Raw genomic sequence first — 20,210 nt, forward strand, 5'->3', positions numbered from 1 at the left:
CCAGAGTTTCCATAACATTAAATCTTTTATCCAAGGTAATACCAGTGGTAGCAAAATATGTCCCTTCCCCAAAAAGGGCACAGATAACTTTGCAACTAAGCCTAGACAACCKGAAAAAGACTTCATTTTAATTAAATTACACAGTAAAAGACAACAGAAATAAACTGTGCCTGGTATCAGCTTTGATTTCAAAACACTTAATTTAAGGGTTATATCCTGAAAACATTAATTAAAAGGAAAAATTGACTTCAATGTCATGGAAAAAAGCAACAACAATTCTTTTTTTAAACACTGGCAAATGAACTGTGTTCTGACTCTGTTTTGCTTCCCTTCTTCTTTCTATCCTTCCCAAGGGAAATAATGGGTACTAGTTCTAGAACATCCCTCTATTTTACAACTTTTTACTCATTTAGCTTCATAGTCAAACACTTCCATTGGCTGCTATGCAGACAGTACAATATTTGAAAAGATCAAGAATTAAACAGAGAAAAAAAGAGGGGGAGAGGGAGTGATTAATTAGAAGATAAAGGAAGATCTGCTCCAATAAGCATTTTAATTAATCTCTCCAAAAAAAAGAGCTAAGAATATTTCCAGTCTTCTTCAAAGCTTAAATTTGTCAAATTATTCATTGAACATTCAAATTAAGTCATGTTCTTGCTCCAGTTAGAATCACCAACTATGTCAATAATCCTTTTGTGTTGATCCAAACCTGCAGAGATTCATGGCTTTGTGTCAGGCATGGTGGTTCATTGAGAAGAAATTTATCCCAGTTGGGTGTCCCTTGTGGAGGATTTTCCTGCCAGCTCTCTACGAATTCTGTTACATCGTCCGTCAGTTTTCCTAGGCAAGAGACACACAGCAGTCACACTGTTGTTCTTSCAAGTCATTGTGTTTCCATAGGATTTTCCAGGAAATCACTTCAACAATGGAAGCACATCAAGAAGAGAACACCTAACTCTTGCTACTATTCTAAGTGAATCAGCTAAAATCAATCTGGTCCTTTCCAGAAGCAAAAAATACTATTTGAATTATTTAAATACTTGAAAAGAATTACAGAAATTAGCTTTAGGATGGCARAAAGCAACTTGTTCAGGAAATCTGGCAAGGATGGATTTTAAAGGAGAAAGACTGTGCCTGCTTTAGTCCATCAATGGACTAAAGGAAAGAAAAGCTCTAATAAACCGTACATACATAGGTCTATTTTGTTACTCTATATGAAACTCCCACCAGGCAGTCTAAAACCCAAGAAGTGTAAGGCATTCCTGGGTCACTGCAATAGTATAAAATGGTTGTCTGAACTAGCCAAATACAGGTGTGACCGTTTCATTCCAGTAGAAATGCCCATATTAGGGTTAATAAACTAGCTAATCCATCATTAATTTTACCCATTATGGACACGTGGTGACATTGATTATCGCTTGGATCACCCATAGATTCATATCTTGCCACATCTTCATCACTACTGCTCCCCAGGATAACTGGGCAAAGCTCACACACAGTTAATTGATTCAGGCTGCAAACGGAGCTTTAAGGGACTGAGACACCAAAAAAGGTCCRAGGAGAGAGGAAAGTATCAGGGCAAATGATCTTGGTATTCATGTATACAATTTGATTTCATGAACAAAGGGTTCAGGTTGGTAATGTCTGTTAACAGTGCAGGGCTGGTGCTGTCTGAAACTGAGTGGAATGCATAAGCAACAGAGGAAATCACATTCACTCTGAGCTTTGAAATAGTGCTCTGCAGAAATATCCTCAAGTAAAAATAGAGGAGCCAACAGTTAAACAGTCCAAAGCGATGATTTCCAGAAGTTTTTATGGCCTAACTTGAGACATTTCTTAGGGGACCTGATCTTATTCCCTGGTTTGTTTTTTTTCTTATTCATTTCASAGATGTCTTCCCTCACTATTTACTGAAAGCCAAGATGCTTGGAAGTGTCTGAAGTTGACATTAAGGGATCACTGGTTAATTCTGAAAGTGGTAGCACAAATGAAATGCTGGATTAAACAGGATTTGATAGTTTTTATTGATTTGATTTACTGATTATTGTTTTATTTCCAATAGCAATATTCAGGCTTCCACAGGGTAGAAAATTTCTAAAAGGGTGGTGAACATTTAAAATCAGATTATACCTCTGAGGTCCTGGGAAACTCTAGTACAAATACCACTGAAAGTAATTGAGTCATACAGCTTTATTAACCTCCTCCCTAGAGCCCCATCTATATCGAAATTGGTCCTCTTCTGTAATTATGATTTAGCAGAAACATTTCCATATCATAAYTAACCATTTCAAGGGTTGCCCATCCTAAATTCAATCAGCATTACAACTAAAAACTAAGCAAAGTAACATTTATTTCACCTGAAAGAAAAGCTAAACCACCACATTACACAACATGAAGTATCTTAAATACCCACCATAACTAGTTTCCAGRTCATCCTGCAGGATAGCATTGTTGTTTCCACACAGCCCGCGGGTTTTGCCCAGGTACTCTGGTGCCATTTTGATGTACACTGCAGATGTACCATCCCAAGCCAGAGTAAAGGCATACTGGTGCCTGACTAGGAAGTACCCAGCCAGCTTCTGGATGTGTAAGTTTCCAATAACATAAGGTAGTTGTACTCTGGAATGACACAGAACCAAACATAACRTCACGTCGGAAAAAGTAACCATTGAAAATAAATTACCTGCCGATGTAATGACTTCCTCATACAACTGGACATCCCTGATGTAACTCCACTAAACCAGATGAATTGCAAATAATAGCAAAAATCACAGATACCAATGACTAAACTTAATTCTAGATATCAGTAATTTAGGTATCACCTTCCTCAGACACTACCCTGTAAATGGGGAGTAATTATTGCAGCTGTGGTCTGGATGCTTTTTCAAGCTACCAAGAAATAAGTTCATCACATCACATCTCTTTTATCAAAATGGCACCATAATATTAATTCCAATATAGCTACAGCATTAAAAACATGACTGTTATTACCCAAATCCTTTGTAGGTGACTTCACTGCTCATCTTTATCTGGTCATCTCCAGAAAAGAATAAACTAATGGACCTTTTGCAGGAATAAGGAGAAGAATGGCATTCAGGATCATTATTCACCTGCCAAATAAAATCACTAGTGTCAAATACAAGGTTTTAATCAAATCCTTTGTAATTCATATGTAACACAACTAATACCCCCAAATCTGCACTCAGCATGGGAACAAGAAGCTTGGTCCCCCTCTTGTGGGAAAAACTGAGCCGTGTTTACATAGGCATGGAGTGTTTTTTTCATGGGTTTGAGTGAACAAAGCAGGGTTTGGAAGGACATGCATCAGTCTTATTCCAGCTGTTTATATTTTACGTTATGGTAACTGGTAACCCACATCACATTAAAATCAGATCTAGATTACATTCTACAGCCCCACACTATCATCTGAAGCTATTTTTAACCCTTAAAATAATTCACATCATTAGCATGTTCAACAACAGTTCAAAGGAACCTAGAAATACCATTCCCTACCTGTATGGAAAAGCTCTGTTCATCTAATTCAGTATGTCTCACAAGGGCATATGTGGATTTCCCAGAGAAGTAATAATAAAGTCCATCAAAAGTTTCAAAATTGTATTGGCCCCATGTCCTGCATAWGTGATCTCTTTCAGCACCTGTGTTGTGCACTAACAAAAGGAGAGTCACTTGAAACACAGTGTTAGTTTTTTGATACAGTTGTTGAGAGGGGGTAATGCATGTGGCATGCTGCRAAATAAAATGACATAAAGGAAAGGAGGGAGAAAATACTACAGCATGAGGGGAACCTTTATGCACAAAGTAGTCACTGTAGCTGCGGGAAGACGAATACAATCCCAGAAACCCAGCCAGATCTTTGTCTTTACACACCTGTCTGACACCTTGGTCCTGTGGCATTAAATCGACTGCAGTTGCACAGCTCTCTGTAGACACACTCACCTCCATTAAAACATGAATCTGAGTGGGAAAAAACAAGGCATGTTAAAAATAAATTATGATAATTTTCTTTCTTAAGACCCAGTTATTTCACAGAATGCAACTCTGAGAATGACAGACGTTGCTAACTTAACATTAAAGTGTCCTGGACAATCCACCTGGCTCCACAAGAAGGAAACACACTAGGAAARGTTCACCTCAAGTTACACAGCCAGATTAATAAATCTATTGCACATTTAGGGAAGGCAAATCAAAATATCTGTGACATCTGTTAGTCTGACGTGTTTTTAGTCCCCTAAGCAAAGAACAGAGGAAATTAGCAAATACTGTACCACAACAAAGGGCAGCTCCTATATCCACAAATAAGTGACACACTGTGGATAAGTTCTAAGGCAGTCTRCTCTCATCCTGCCAGAAATGCAAATGTTCAGATGCCGGCTATGTATCATTACCTGCCTACCCTCCTTCTATCTTACAGCCTTCAACTACACCAACCACAAACACCATAAACATCCTGATCCCTGACTTTTAATGACAGGTTTGTCTTGGGGGAGGCTGGTTTTTTAAATTTCTTAAATAATTTTAAAATAATTTTTTAATTTATATTTTCCCTGGGAAGATCTCTATCAAAATACAACAAGAGTTTTCACAGTCTAAAAAGAGATGTGCACAAGGAAAAAAGTTTCCTGTTACTAAATTTAAACTTTGTGATTAGATTTTTTTAACAATTGTGATCCATTCACTTATTTTGCTAATATTTGCTCCTATAAAGTCTGTTTAGGAAAGGATTTTAATTTTAATAATGACTATTATGCAATCACAATAGTTTTTGTACTTTAAAACACACAGAGATGGCATTTTTTGCAGACAAGCAGACCATTTGCTCAGAAGAAACCATTTCAGGAAGAGACAAAGTGAAGGCTTGGCCTTCTTCTATCTTTACAAACATGTAATTCTTTAAAAATAATCATAGAATGGTTTGGGTCGGGAGGGACCTTAAGTATCATCTCATTCCAACTCCACTAGATAAGGACTCTCAAAGTCCCTTCCCATCTGGCCTTGAACACTTCCAAAGATGGGCAACCTGTTCCAGTGTCTCATCACCTTCACAGTAAAGRATTTCTTATTAATATCTAATCTAAACTTGCTCCCTTGCAATTTGAAGACTTTACGTCTTCAATGCAATGTTAGGCATTGCCATTTCTATTTGCAATCCCATTATAAATACTAAGCACTTATTTGAAGATTTTCAAAATATCCAAACAATTAATTTTGATTCCTTTGTTTCCAACAAGCATTCTCCCACCCTCTACCAAAAATAAAAAAAAAAAAAAAAAAAAAAAAAAAAAAAAAAAAAAAAAAAAAAAAAAAAAAATAAATAACAAAAAGAGACCAAGAGACCATGCTCAAAAGAACAGGGCAGGTGGACAAAGCCAAAGGCAATGCTTCTTTGCCTGCTAGCCCAGCTATCCAGCTCTTTTTCCTGCCTGGTCAGCATGAAGTCAGTAAAAAATAATGCAAGCACGGTGCAGAAAGGTTCCTACTTACACTGACTGACTGAGCCATCTCATTTACACACTCACAGCGACCAATCTTGTCAATAATGCAAAAGCCTGTTCCTCTTGTCAAGAGAGGCAGACATTGATCTCTTTCATCTTGAGTGTTGTGAGACCTGTGTAACCAGAGCCCTGGTCTCTGTTCTTTGCTTCTCTAAGATTATGCCCTGGTGTCTGTTCAGTTACAAAAATGTGCAATTAGGCTGCAAGTCATGTTCCTCTGAGCTGTAGAGGAAGTTAGCCCCCTTTTGATGTTTCGGGTTGAATGATTCCACTCTAAGCATGGCTCAGGTAACCTGCTTCAAGCCATGTTTGTTCAGATTGTGCAAACAGTCAGCTGACCTGGGGACCCTTGCTGTCACTGGGAAGAATCTGCCTGGCTCTCCTTTAGAGAGAAAGGGTGTTARTGAAATCTGAATCCAAAATCAAATTACTCAATCATGAGCATTTTCTTCTTTATGAAGTTCTCTTGTGTGTGTGCAAGATTCTAAGAAAACATGATCATTTTAGCAGTTGCATTCGTTTAGATTCCTTTCTACATCACTGTCTTTCCTTACGCTGCATAGAACAGCTCCGTGAGCAAAYATTAGTCATTCTTAAGCAGGTAATGAGGAAAGTAACACTGTTTCAGATCACATTTAGTGCTCCTAATGCTGTAAAAGTGGCCTCCTTTATAATAAAATTCTGCTCCATCAACACAGAATTACATCCAGAATAAATATAAKGTAACAAGGGGTTAATTCTAAACTTTGTCTTTAAAGGGGTATGAGCTTTCTAAATAACAAACCCATACAACCACACCAAAAGTTTGCATCTCCCCTAGAAATGTAAGAAACATTTTAATGCTTGCAGAAAGGACAAAGACATCAAGACTAGCTACAAATTAAAATCAGGAAAAGTTACGGAAGAATATTGTGCTTTTCATTTAACTGAAAGCGACATCTATTCAAAATACCTCAGCTCCCCTTTCCCCTTTGACATTATTCCAGGTGAGTTGGAATCCGAAACTGAAAACTGGTGAGACTTTTTAGCAGAAAATGGTAGACCTRAAGTAATGTGGTTTGACCCACATAAATAATAATGGGATTTCTAACCAGTGTTRCCACTACAACCTGCTGATCACCCTGATAACACGACCATTGCTGTGATGAAGCAGCCAGCCTCAAATTCCTTCTTTACTGAATAGGGTGAAGACTTGGGATCACCCTGTAACACAGGTCTGAATTCTTCTATGCTGTTCTCACTGCTTAAACGCTCTAACCCCCTGGTAATTACTGAGAAGGCTGCAGCCCCATRGACAGGACTATTTTAGTCCCTTAAGCAGCAGCAGAAGCTCGAGCCCATTATTTATCACCGCCTTTGAAAACGAGTGACTGTCATCGAGCCTGTTCGCACATCATTGCAAGGGGCTCTGCACAGCACTGCCCTGTGGAAGCTTTGGTCTTCTGATCCAAGACGCTCATTAGGAATAAAATAAGTCATTTATCCAGCACAGAGCCCTTCAGCATGAAGCAAGATACGGTCACTAAAGAAGCGCTCTCCTCTTGCAGTACAAGGAGGCAGCTGCAAAGAAATCTTGTCTATGTATTCCACACAAAAGATTCTAAATCAAAGAGATATATAAATTAAAGCCTTTTCACTTTCGTTCAAGAACACATCTGACTACTGAGATTATCATACATATGTATTACAAACGTCGTAATACTCAATTTTTGCTTTACCTGTTATGTGAATACAAATGCTCGAGCTCAGGTTTGACCTCACTGCAATACACCATTATCACCAGTACAATATTAATTCTGGAAGATTTGTGCCTGATGGGTACCTTCCTGTAAGTATTTTTACAATAAAACAATAAGTACTTTCTAGTGCTATTATTTTTGCAACTATTTAAGACACAACCTGAAAAAAAACCTGYGATTTCTTTCAGAATATTCATTACCAGATTCACTGGGACAGAGAAKTTTAAGAATGAAAGATTAATTTAGAGTACTAAAGTTTTACTTAAGCAAGGTAGATACAAGATCCAGCCACGCCCTCAGCTCTTATGCTTCTGCCTATATATCAACTTATATACAAATATTTTCAGGACTCATTAGAGCCATTTGCAGAAATAGACAGTAATTACATCTTTCAGTATTCTTTAAAAATTATGTATTTTTAAAAAGCTCTGCAAAAGTTGAAGAGTAATTCAGTTGAAGAGGCTGAAGGTAATTAAAGTACTACAATGAGCAATTATTTAAAAATCAACAGATTTTATTCCTTAATGGAAAGGTGAAAAACAAAACAGATCAGGATAAGAATCTGCAAGAATTTAAAATAGATTAAAACTATGCATAAAATGTAGATGGTATGATTAAAATTGAATATTTAAATTATTGCTATCAACATCCTTAAATCTTGTATTTTGTTACTCTGAATAATTTCCATTGCACACTTTCTCTAGGTGCAAGCTTTCAGATGTTCCTTCGGCTATGAGAGAATTAATACAAAAATTATTTTTTGTATTATTTCTTACTCTTCAAGTTCACAGTCCTTGAAGGCACCTGCTTGCAGTGGCACAGGTTTTGCCTGGAATACGGGCTTCAGCAGGATGCAATACAGCCCAGGGCCAAGAACCTCATCACACTAGGATGTGAAAGTTTTCTCTTTGGGATGCTGAGGAGAATGAGTAGGATGTAATTTTAAGCCTTCAATTCCAAGGACTTTCCAATTTGCTGCCTATTTTCTACCCTGGTACACCACTCCAAACCAGTTCTCAAGCACACTTTGTAAGAGACAAGTACCTTCTGTGACAACAGTGATTCACGCCTGCTACAGCATTTCAACACAGGAGAACTTCTAGTTTTTAGAATGCTGGAAATTCTCAGCACTAGCTTGAATGCTGCTGAAGAAATCTGGTTTGCCTGTCCCACATTCTTAATATGCTTTAGCTCAGGAGTTACCTGTTTGGTTTTTTTTACATTTGTTTGGCTTTATTTTTTAAATTTTACATGAGAAGGATTTGTGTGGAAGGAAAAGTTTAACACCTATGTGAAGGCATGTTAATTTCTTCAGTTATTCTGATCAACGTTCCAAATCCAATGTTCCCTGGCTGGCTACTGGAAATTAACACAGAACTTATATCTTGGCAGTTGCTTGTGCTGTATCAACTTTTTTGTTCCACAAATTAAGACATGACATCACTTTCTGAAATGCTTTTAGTTGCCTAATACAAAACAAAGGTAAAAAGATCTCTTGCAAAATTCATGCRTTCACTCTATATAAAATGTATTGGTTTATCTTTATGGAGTTACAGAATGCAAGGAAAATGGTACTGCAGCAAGAATTGACCATAGGATGAAATACAAGTTCATTATAATCACAGGTTTTTAAGTACTTCAAAGAATAATTTTCTTAGAAACATTGCTGAAGTAGAGAAAGCAGCTGACAGTCTACCTTGCTGTTTTGGTCTGGGCTTTTTTGTCATTGATTTGGGTTTCTATTTGCTCAGGTTCTTTAAACAAAAAAAAGTTTTGATATTTCATATATCCTCAGATGTTTGCAAATCCCACTCCAYAGGCAGAGTTATAGCAGCTTGCATCTCTCTTTAAATTGCAGAGATGAAGATGAAAACTATWATCTGAAGTATTTAGAGAATTGTACAAAACAGATTAAGCTATTCTTTTTGGTTTTTTTTTAATGTATCTTTCCCACACAGACAGCAATAAATTCCATTTGCCACACACTTTACTGGAATTTAAAAAGGAAACTTCCCAGCCTAAGTATTCCACTGTTTAAAAGACTATAATAATGCTGGGTTTATTTGCCTTCAAGTATAGCAGTCATTAACAATTTTTAAGGCATGCCTTTAACAACATGGTCTTTCCAAAACCAGTACAATCTTTCCAAAACCAGTACAATCAGAAATGGAAAACCCATACGGAATATTTTTACCTTACAGAAATAAAACTTAGAAAGAAAATAAAAAGTTGAACTATTACATCTACAGAGAGCAATAAAACCTAATTCTTGCTATCAGAACTACATCCTCCTTTAGAACCTTATTCATACCATGAATTAGCATGAGACATTGCAAACATTTTCATCTCCCCCACTGTAAATTTCTTCTTCCATTTCTTAAATATTAAGCCCATTTAAGTGGCAATAAACTTGCACATAAATGCCTGAMAAAAACTCCTTAATAGAAGTCTTGCAAAGGGTTTATGTGCATGGTTTTTACTGCACATTTGAATAGCAACACAATGCATCTTCTAAAATGAGAAAGGTCTGAAACAAAAACAGAAACCTACTAGACCAATAAAAGAAATTTTCATGAGGCAAAAACTAAACCCAAGGAAACTAACTATTATTAGGACAACAAAGCATGACCTGTATATCTTCTCTTTGTAAGCTCCTTTTAGTTTAAAAAAATAAATAGGACTTCTTGGTAAATAAGATGGTGTAACCTTCAAAACCAGATGTATAGAGTTTTCTGAGTATAGAGTGCTATGTTTCTAAAGCAATTTTATCATACACAATAGATCTATGATTTTTTCATATACTCGAGATTCATAGGCAATAGGTTTTTATTTGAGCAATATTGTGCTTCTCTAAACTCCTGTATCAATAGGAGTCCATCCCACACATCAGTCTTGCCTTTTGTGCTATAAAGCTGTGGGATGCAGATGCAAGCTATTCMCTATAGGGTGCACATCCAATGCACTCAGGCTGACTGAAGAGAAACCAAAGGGTTTGCATCACCAACTAAAATTACTCTGAATTATTTTGCCTCACGCTTCTCCTTTGCACAGGACAAGCATGACACAGACCCTCCTGCAGAGTTAACACAGACRATCTCTACCCTTCAGCAAAGATATYCTAAGCCTGGCCACTTCACTTCTGAAAGTAAGATGAATCAAAAAAAATGAAGGTGCACATTCCTCAAGCAAATGCCCACCAGGACCTTGTCCTGCTGACACATAGATTCTACACACAAAAAACATCTGTAGATTACCTCAGCAAAAACAAACATAAAACCTCTGAGCAAACRTAAAACCAGAAGAGGAACTGAAAACACAATTTATTGGCATCTAGACAGCAGTCCACATCTTTAGGTATATCATACTACAAGAYCAGATTTTCCTTCTGAAAGCCCTTTATTACAAAAAATAAAGTTAGGGACTGTCTTTCTGATGACTGAATCAGAACCAGATGCAAACTTAAAGTTAGGTGAAATCCCATGACAAAAATTTTATGCTTCTGTGGATCTCTGAGACCAAAGTAGACCTTCCTTAACATRAAGGCCAGTAGAATCTATTTTAGGATTTTTTTTCTTCCTAAGAACAATTAAATAATACAAAAAATAAGGGACAAGAGAAGTCTCTTTATGTAGAAACACAAGTAACTTACTGGATTGTCCACATTTCATACTGTGAATTCTCCTGTTCCGAGACAAGGGCATTGTTGTAGGTGAGGTGTTATAAACTGCCATTCCAGACTCCTTTCAGAAAGAACAGAGAAATCAGTAGCTATAACCAAGATACTTATAAATCTCTTCAATCTGTCAGTAATTCTATCATTTTAGTAAGCCCATTGTTTTATACTGGCTTACTACAAGGTTACAAAAAAAAAACATTCTAAAGTAAAAAGCATACTCCACTCAAAACTTGGATATATTTTGTTTTATTCTTTTCACTTGCTCCTAAACGTATTTCTTACTGATTTCTGCTCAGTAGGCTAGTCCAGAAAGAAACAAAAATGTATTACTCTGTCTTGAATTCTTGGTGGAAGAACCTAAATCCATGAGTATTTGCTATTATTGGTGGCTGGTTTGGTTACCTGTCTGCAGTTATGTAACATTTTTTCTTTGCTGTGCTTTTCCCAGAAAGAGCAGGGAGAAAGCAGAAAGAAAAGTGACTCCCTCTGAGGAGCCACAAACAAGGACTACAAAGCAATCTTTCCTTTTCCCACCCTCAAACAAGGGAGTGGGAACCACACACCCTAATTACATTTCAGCAACGTGCCATGAGTGACACAGTCAAGTTGCCAAGATAAACCACATCCAAAAACCTGAGCGCTGAGCTTTAGTGACCTGATACCGCCAGCTTGTTTGCATCTACTGAGAGGCAAAAAGGCTCCCACAAAGTGATTGCTGCTAATGAGCCAGAGCAGAGCTCAGCTTTTCCTTAAGTAAGGATGCTTTGTCCAACATGCAACTTCTCGAACAAGCTGAAGCTCTGGACACAGTCATAAAATCTTCTCTTGCAGCTTAAACACCAAGCTTTCATTCAGGATTGACACCCCTTGTGGCTGGGATAAAAYACACATTCGAGGGCAAGTCCTGATGCATCACAAGGGTAGAAGAGCCACCAGAAATACTCATAATGTCACAGCAATATACAGATCCATCGAGGCAAGATATGAGAAGCAAACTATCCTGCTGACAAGCCGAATACGCAGCCCTCTGTCCCGCGCCGCCAGCCCCCTCAGAGGGTCGCCCGGGGCGGCAGCTGTGGGAAGCCTGGCACCACCGGAGGTCATCAGCCTCCTGAGCCCCAATGGCAGTGTGGTGGATGCCCTCCTCCCAGCGTCTCCCCGGCTGGAAGCTGCCCATCCCGGTGGCTCTGTTTCTCCAGGGCGGTGCCCGCCCGCCGCCCCACCTGAGCCCGGCCCGCGCCCTCACCCTCACCCTCACCTGCACGGCCGCGGCCAGGCCGCCCCTGCTCCGTGCTCCCGTGGTGCCGCCTGGGCTGAGAGAGGAGAAAAGAGCAGCGTTAGCTGGGCAGGGGCAGCGCACACAGCCRCACATCCCCGGGGAAGGGGCCCGCTGTGCCCCGGCCGGCCCCTACCTGGCGAGCAGCAGGTCCCCATCGGCGGCGAGCTGCGCCCGGGCACGCCATGGCGACAGGGCTGGAAGGCAAAGGTGGCAGGTCAGCGATGGCYGCGGCTGCCCTGTCCGCCCTCCCGCACCCACCCACGCCGTTCCCCGGCCGGCGGGACACTCACCCGAGGGCAGCCAGGCGCACAGCAGCGCCCCGAGGAGGAGCCGGGTCTCCATGCCGGCGGCAGCAGCTTCCCGCGGAGCTCCGGCCGCTACCTGCACTCCGGGCTCATCCCGCCCCCGMGGCCGCCCCGCCCGGGGGGTTTATCCGCACCCACCGCCCGCCCCCGGCCCGGCCCTTCCCCGGCGCCCACCGGACACCGCCCCTCACCGGACAGCGGGGTCCGGGCGCTGCTCTGCCTTCGCCTCTCCTTGCCTGCCCGTGCCCGTGCCGGGCGCTGACCCGGCCGCCTCCACACGTTCGCTTCCACTTTTCCGCCCTTCGGGGCTTTGGGAGTCGCTCCGTGTGCCGGTGTCTCGGCGGCAGCAGCAGCCGGGACCGCCGCTCCGAGCACCCATTGCAAGACCAGYGGAGCCCGGGCTGCTACCCCAGCTCCTGGGCATGAGAATGGACCGAGCGCGGCCCGGAGCTGCCCACTCTGCCGGGAACGGGCAAATCTTGTCCGTGCTCAGCACGGAACATTGGCCCCACTGAAACAGGTGTCAGGACTTGAATAATGACAGGCATAAGACATACACTGGATGCAGTGTGCAGCGAACATGTATGGATGGTTTCCATAGTTCTAATAACAGTTTTTTTCTTTTTTAATATCAATTCACACTCATGATCTCTGCAGAGACTTTCCCATGTTTATTTCTCTTCTTTTTTCTTTCTTTTTTCACCACTTGTGGTTAAATTTGCTTCTTTCCACTAGATTTCTTCTCTTTTTTCTCCTCCTATCACTGTTACCTTTCCTCTGCTATTTTCCCTTTCCCATCTGCTACTCTCTCCCCATCATTCTTCGGGTTTGCATATCTTATGACAGAAGCTTTAGAAGCTGCCCACACCAGGTGAGAAACTGTCTCAGATWAAAAGGGGCCTTTTCTGACTGCTTTGGGAAGTCTGTTAACAGTAAGTCATTAAAAAGATCTCTCTTCTGCCTTTGTAATTTGTCCCCGTGGATTGTGTTTCTTGTGTTTCATTTCTAATGAAATGATGGAAAACTAGTGATGCTTTCACTGAGAATTCTGTTCCCTCATGTAAGTGTTGGAGGGAGACTGTGCATGAGAGAATATAACGTGAAAAATGAAAGATCTTTAGTAAGAAATAGAGAAAGAAATAAAAGTCTTGAACTTTGACACTGCCTTTTCCCAATAACTCAAAAAAAAAATCTAGAATTATGTGCTAGCTGCAGCCTGTAGCAGAGCCCATCTGCTCTGAATGCAGCATGTGCTTGGCTTTGGTGCAATTTCTCTGATCCAGGTTACATTAATGGAAGTAGAGAAAAAAAGATAAAAGCAACAAGAATCAGGTTATACAACATACACTTTAATGTATTTCTATGGCTGCTAAATGAGCTGCTCACTTTGTTCATTCTCCCTTAATGCCAGTAGAAGCAAACGAGAATTGAAGCTAATTTAGAGCCAATTTAGATGCAATTGTTCTTCCTAGGAAATATTTCATTGCCTAAAAATACTAAACAGTCATAATTTTAACACCTTTTAGTATGGTGCTTTTGAAACAAAGAAAATTTCAAAACCATCTCAGAAATTCACTGWTTATCAAGCTTCCAGTTTTGGAGTATGAGTAGCTTTGTGGATGTGTTTGCTTTGTATTTATGCAAGGAATTCATTCGACAGTAGACTAACGGCCCTCCAAGTTTGTCATCCTTTCCATGCTGTGTCCTTCACATGATGATTCAGAGCAGTTTTCACATCAACAAGTGAAGTTAATTTCACAATTGTCTACTACTTGGAGGAGTTTCTGACYCCTGGGAAGTTCATCTGTATTATAAAATCCAGTTGCTTTCTTTCAAACATAAATAACTTTGAGCTTGTAAAAGATCTATTAATGTAAAGACTTCTGGAAACAATTCGTAGATGTCATAGATTCATAGTTGTCAACGATTGTTATAGTCTATATGTAAATTTAAAGGTGACATATATGATTTTTAATGTGTGCATTAATTTTTTGTGTCTCTATTTTTCTCTTTTCAATTTTGTTTTGCATATGCACGTAAGAAATTCTTTATCTGTGTGTTGGAGGAAATAGCTATTTTATATTGTGCAATACTGGAACTTAGTTAAAAGTGATTTATGTTAATAGTTACAATTTTAAAAGAAAATTGTTTTCTGAATACAATTGTATTTGTTTGTATGCAGGATTAAAATGCCTTCCTCTTTCATTCCTGACACCTGGTACATAAAGTTGAAATGTTCCAATATAGCAAAATCGTCTTCTGAAAGGAGTAAGGGCACTTTCTAAAGGAGCTGGTGTAACTTACAAAAGTTATCACTCAGAAATAATGGAATAGAAACCAAGAAGGATTTGGCCTGGGATTTTTTTTTTAATCACTGCTTTCTATGTATTCATAAAAGTTTCCATCTGTTGGAAAGAGTAGCAGGTAAGCTACCTGTGCTTAAGTAAGTCCTGCTCTCTCTGGAGTTGTGTGATTAAAGGTGATTCTGCTTGGAGGCTGAGACTAAGGTTAGCAGGTGTCCTCCACTCGGGACCCTCCTGATTGCAGAAATCTTTCATTTTGTACTAAAGTAGGGCAAGTGGGAGCAGAACAGCTCAAGACAAAACAGTATGAAAGAGATTAGTCKGAAATAGTTTCCTTTCCAGGCGCTCCGAGTTTGATTCTTCCGCAGTTTCTCACAGTAGCCATGTGAGAGGCTTTATTTGTAAGCAGTAACATTCTGCTGGTGGGAAAGGCCGGGGGCAGTCGCATTCAGCGATGGATGTGTGTTCATCTTCCTTCTCCTTTTCCTTTCTCCGCCGTTTGGGTGGCAGGGAGGGTCTCGGTGCCCGGCTGTCGGTGCCCGGAGCTGTCGGGGTGCTGAAGGCGGCGGCGGGCGCGCCTCCCACCGCCCCGGGGCGCGGCCTCTCCGCGCAGCCGCCCCGCGCAGCGCCGGCACCGCGCCGCAGCCCGCACCATGGAGCGCCGCGTCGCCCGCGAGTTCCGGCACAAGGTGAGGCAGCGGGGACGGCCCGGGCCGCCTCCCGGGCAGCAGCRGAGGCTGCGGGCAGCGCAGCCCCCCGGGCGGGCACGGCTCTGCCCCAGCGAGGCACGGAGAAGGAAGGGASAAGCCCGGGGACTTTGCACTGCCCTGGAAAGGCGCGGATGGCAGCCGCCTGGGAGGGGGTGGCTGTTAAAACCCTGCGAAACAGAGGGAGAGAAGAGGAACGTTTCCCAACCCATGAGCTTTTCCAGGGCTTGGCACAATTTCTTTTTGCCTGGTACCCCGCTGCACCCTGCGCCGCTCGGGGTAGGCGGCGGGGAAGGTGCTGAAGTCCAAGCGCTGGCGGTGCCCGCTCAGCCCTGCGAGCGCCCGGACGGGGCTCGGGCCGCTGCACTTCACCTTMACATTGCCGGCGCGATTGTGCGTGCGCACTCATGTGCGAGTGCACTCGATACRTGGGATGGTTCGGGCTGCCTGGCACCGGCGTTTTGTCATGTACCCAGTTAAATAAGTGCTCAGCAGAGCGCAAAATTGTATGAGCGAAGGAAGCTCAAAAAGCTCTAATTAAGGAAAGGAGGGGGGAAATAGTTTACGTGAGTAAAAAACGTTTTTGTGAAGCCATTTAGGACTCTCTTAAAGTTTCTTGTAGTGTTTTGCGGGGCTTTGTTTTTCGAAGGAGGTTTTGGTTGATTTGGTTTGGCTTTTTTTTTTTTTTTTTTTTTTTTTTGCTCAGCTAGGACACCCAGTTTCTGTAAAGTAATGTAATGTTTTACACAAGTATCTGTCACCTGGTAATAAACACATGAACTAAAGGATTTTTAGGATGAAACAGAGGCACTGCAAAAAACCCTATATGTCAAACTGTAGTTCAAAAACATTAAGAATATTCCTGGATATTCCAGAGTGATGGAAGATAGCCATCTAGGGCWTTATTTCTGCCTTGCTCACTGTTACTGTATAACTCCACAATGGGTTGTGCAACACACCTTTAAAGACTCTGGTTTCTAGGCGGATGGTTACTRTCTTGAACTTTAAACCTTCTCCCTTTCATTGCTGCTATAATTCATAAATCATTCAGGCYCCACCCCGATAACGTAAGCTGTGTTGTCAATGTTGCTGCCAACAGCTGGRATGAAGATGTGAGTGACAACTTTTTCTGAGTTAGAAGATACTCAAAGAGGTCTTTTCTTTAATTTTTTTTGTATAATCCTGCTTCTAGTGGCCTCTGTGGCATCCACAGTCCTAGATGCTTACTTTTCCTGTGACATACCAGTGAAGATGGTCAGCTGCAGGATCTAAATTTCCTGAGTTAATTGCCACTTCCTTTATTTTCTTTTTTCTTAGCATTTAAATCAGTTTCCCTGTCAACCAAACAGCAATGTAAAATATGTATTGTACACAAACACATTGACCAGTTCTTCCTTTCCTTCTATAGTTTTTCAAAATCTGTCTATCTTACATAGGACTTCATGCTGTTCTTTGAAACCTGACACATTTGCCTAGTGCTAAAATAATGCATTATTGTCATCTGAACTTTTCTCTATACCAAAAAGTGCTTTTTCTTGTCCACAGTTTCCCTTCCACTGAATAAACTTAGATAGACTTCTTGACAGACTTTTTTTTTTTTTTGAATTGTAAATGCAGATTTTGTGATGACTTCTTATTAATTTCTATGAAAGACAGTGCAATKTTCGTAGGGAGAAATAGGGCACAAGCAACTCCTTTGTACTCTAGGATTGTAAACTATGCAACTACCATTAAGACTCTTTGAGCTATCACAGAAGGGTTGAGGGTGGAAGGGACACTTRGAGGTCATCTGCCCCAACCCCCCATGCTCAGGGCCACCAAGAACAGATTGTCCAGATGGKTTTTTTTCTTTAATATTCTTGGTTTAAAAGGTGTGAAATCACCTGTCCTATGACTCTACAGTTATTTTCTTGGGAAATTGATACTGAAATACGTCTGTGATTCAAGTTACACCCTGTCACCACTGATATTTTTTTTGTTGTTTTTTTGGTTTGTTTTTTTTTTTGTTTTTTCCTAAAGATAGTGAGGGGGACAAGATATTTTAGAATTTATGAAATTAGAGTCAGCTTGTGGAAGCTGATGGTAAGCCCAGGTAATGTATATGTCTCCACAGCACTCCCAAGGTGGTAAAGCAGTAGGAAAATGGAAAGATATGCAGGTGGCCATGATACACTGATAATTGGTGAAATAGAAGGCAGCAGGGGGAGAGCACCCATTAGTGGGATGGCTCAGATAATTTACCCAGCTGTAGCATTCTGAATATATTAGAAGTCATTTGGGTGGGTTTTTGTCAAGGGATAAGGAAGCTGCTGGTGGAGGATGCGAAGTGCTGAAGTTGAACAGGAAGACTGAATGCTTTGTGAGAAGAAACAGCAGAATTTAAAGGTGGCCCTCCATTTTCTGAGATGTGGTGGGGAGGTATCCACCAGTGAGCGTATCAGGAGGAAAAGAAAGTGTTGTTTCTGTTTGCTTTGTCCTGATGATGGTGATGGTTTTGCTCTTTGCTGTGTAGGGTTGATGTGCTTAAACCTTTAATGTTCTTTGTGGGACACTGCTCATGTAGTATCTTAGCTAGCACTGGGGACCGAGTTCTGTGTACCAGAACCAAAACTGATTTGTATGTTGTATTTTACCTRTCAAGGAAGAGAAAAATGGATGCTGGAATTAATTTTACAGATATTGCCTTGCCTTRAGTCTGTGCACAGTACTGGTGAAGTTTTGATTGCAAACATTTTATTTTGTTTTCAGGCAGATTTTATCCTCTGTGTTTTGAAATTCTCTGTGAATAAATTGGTTTACTCACTGGTGTTACTGTAAAGCAGTCTTGACCTGCATGTAGCTTTTCAGCCTTTAGGTGTTTTGAAAATGACTTTTTCCAGAGGAGACATGTAACAGAAAACCACCTGTATGCAAAGTCCTGCCAGCTTTAGAGAGCCGAAAGGTACAAGTAATAGAAAACCACTGGTATGTGAAGGCTTGCTGGCTTCAGAGAGCCAAGTGGGACAAAAGAAATATGAAGCATGTATTTAGTTTAGAACATAATACAAACCATTGCAAACCTAGAAAGAAAGGGCCTTTCTTTAAGTATGCAAATTGCTTCTCGGTCTTCACGTCACAGTAATATTACCCTTTAGGTCAGATGTAAATTGTTTTCCTAGACATGGGGCTTGTCCAGATGTAAAACTAATGTGATGTGACCTCTCACTACTACTAAGATTAGTGGGGGTCTCACTATCACTGAATATAAATTGAACTCCTCATGTAAGAACTCGAGTTTGGTTTTCTTTTGCTTTAATTCACTGTAATTATCCACGAGCAGGCATAGTAATCTGACACTGGTTTAGGTAAAGGTACTATTGGTGGGGGAGGAAAGAATAACTAGCAAGTCTATCAGTTAAGAGCTGGAGCAAAGAGGAACAGAGGGGTAGCAGTTTGCATAATGCTATAAGTGAGCTCCTGAAATCGGTGGTTTGGACGACAAGACATAGATTATATCGGTGTTGTCGTTTTATCTGTGGCAGCATGTGCTACATTAACGAGTGGCCAAAAAGGTTTCTGAAGACATTTATTGAGGAGTACAGTGATTATCAGGTAAGACAAAYGTGATACTATCGTAACAGTACTACTGCTGAGGGGAGATCTACCATACAGAAAATATCAGTATTCACCACCTTGTTCAATTGTTGTAATAGTGATTTTAGAAAATCTTGTTGTAAGTGTGACATTGTGAGGTAATAGTCTGTAGAAAAAAAAAATGTTTCTCTTTAAAAAAGTCTTTTTCCTTGATGAAATCTTTGCTCTATGGCTTATGAATCTGTGAMAATCTCTTATGTTCAACATTTGTGGGCTATTAAATCAGACATTAAGGATAATGTCTTTGTGTTTTCAGGTCAATCTGTTAATCGACAATGAAGCAGAGAAGGATTACCTTTATGATGTGCTGCGGATGTACCACCAGTAAGATCTAGCTCTATAWATGTTTGTGTAGAACTTTGCTAATATTTTTAAATTTGAAGGGTTAATATATTCAAGATTCTGAAGATTTAGTATTCAAGATTCTTTGAAGTCTTTCTATATGCTACTAGAAAAGTAGTTTAAATGAGAGGTTTTTATCCTGTTTAATGAAAACTTGTGGTTTCGCAGCATAACCTGCAGGCGAAGAAGGAGCATGTCTGTAATTTCTGTAAAGTTACTTTGATTTTTATGACTTGGCAGTTTTGTAAAAGAACTTGGTGGATTCATATTTGGGGGTGGGTGGGGGGAAGCTCCTGCATGATAAAACTRTTCTTAGGAAACAGCAGGAGAGCATTAATAATGCTTAATAGTTCCARATAATGCTTATTTATTTGATGCAGAGGTTTTCATTTATATCACTTTTCAAAGATTTTTTTGCTAACTTTTTGGATAAAAATTTTGYAAGTGCTCTTCAGAAAGCTGGCAAAATTTAGTCATGGAATCTCTTYGGTATGTTTAATGACTCTGGGTTATTACAACACAGTGGTAAAAAATTGGTAAGGTGATAGGCCTATTACCAATCCTTTTGCTGAACTGATTTAAACCACAGTTGCCTTGGACTTTTATCACTGGAAATTGTATCAGTCTCCTATCCATTTTTTTGCAAATAAGATAATATATTTTCCACTAATTATAGACCAGTGGCTGTACTGGACATTGTTTCCATTCAGATT

The 20,210-nt window shown here is 40.3% G+C and overlaps 2 protein-coding genes across 2 annotated transcripts in view; one reads left to right on the top strand and one right to left on the bottom strand.

Moving 5' to 3' along the window:
* The window catches only part of OTOG (otogelin), a 91,615-nt gene extending 79,066 nt beyond the window's left edge, over positions 1–12,549 (bottom strand). The window contains exons 1-9 of the mRNA XM_057369299.1: positions 12,498–12,549; positions 12,341–12,401; positions 12,187–12,241; positions 10,902–10,992; positions 3,889–3,975; positions 3,514–3,668; positions 2,992–3,110; positions 2,414–2,619; positions 710–840 (exon numbers count right to left, since the gene is read on the bottom strand). Coding sequence (XP_057225282.1) covers positions 710–840; positions 2,414–2,619; positions 2,992–3,110; positions 3,514–3,668; positions 3,889–3,975; positions 10,902–10,992; positions 12,187–12,241; positions 12,341–12,401; positions 12,498–12,549 — 957 coding nt within the window. The remainder of the gene's footprint in view (positions 1–709; positions 841–2,413; positions 2,620–2,991; positions 3,111–3,513; positions 3,669–3,888; positions 3,976–10,901; positions 10,993–12,186; positions 12,242–12,340; positions 12,402–12,497) is intronic.
* Positions 12,550–15,465: 2,916 nt separating this feature from the next.
* Positions 15,466–20,210, top strand: part of USH1C (USH1 protein network component harmonin) — a 46,272-nt gene continuing 41,527 nt past the window's right edge. Inside the window, exons 1-2 of the mRNA XM_057369280.1 lie at positions 15,466–15,504; positions 19,412–19,479. Coding sequence (XP_057225263.1) covers positions 15,469–15,504; positions 19,412–19,479 — 104 coding nt within the window. The 5' untranslated portion in view covers positions 15,466–15,468. The remainder of the gene's footprint in view (positions 15,505–19,411; positions 19,480–20,210) is intronic.

This window comes from Malurus melanocephalus, unplaced genomic scaffold (assembly GCF_030028575.1).
Source record: "Malurus melanocephalus ecotype Western Australia unplaced genomic scaffold, MMel_1.1 scaffold_106, whole genome shotgun sequence".
NCBI classification, from domain to species: domain Eukaryota; kingdom Metazoa; phylum Chordata; class Aves; order Passeriformes; family Maluridae; genus Malurus; species Malurus melanocephalus.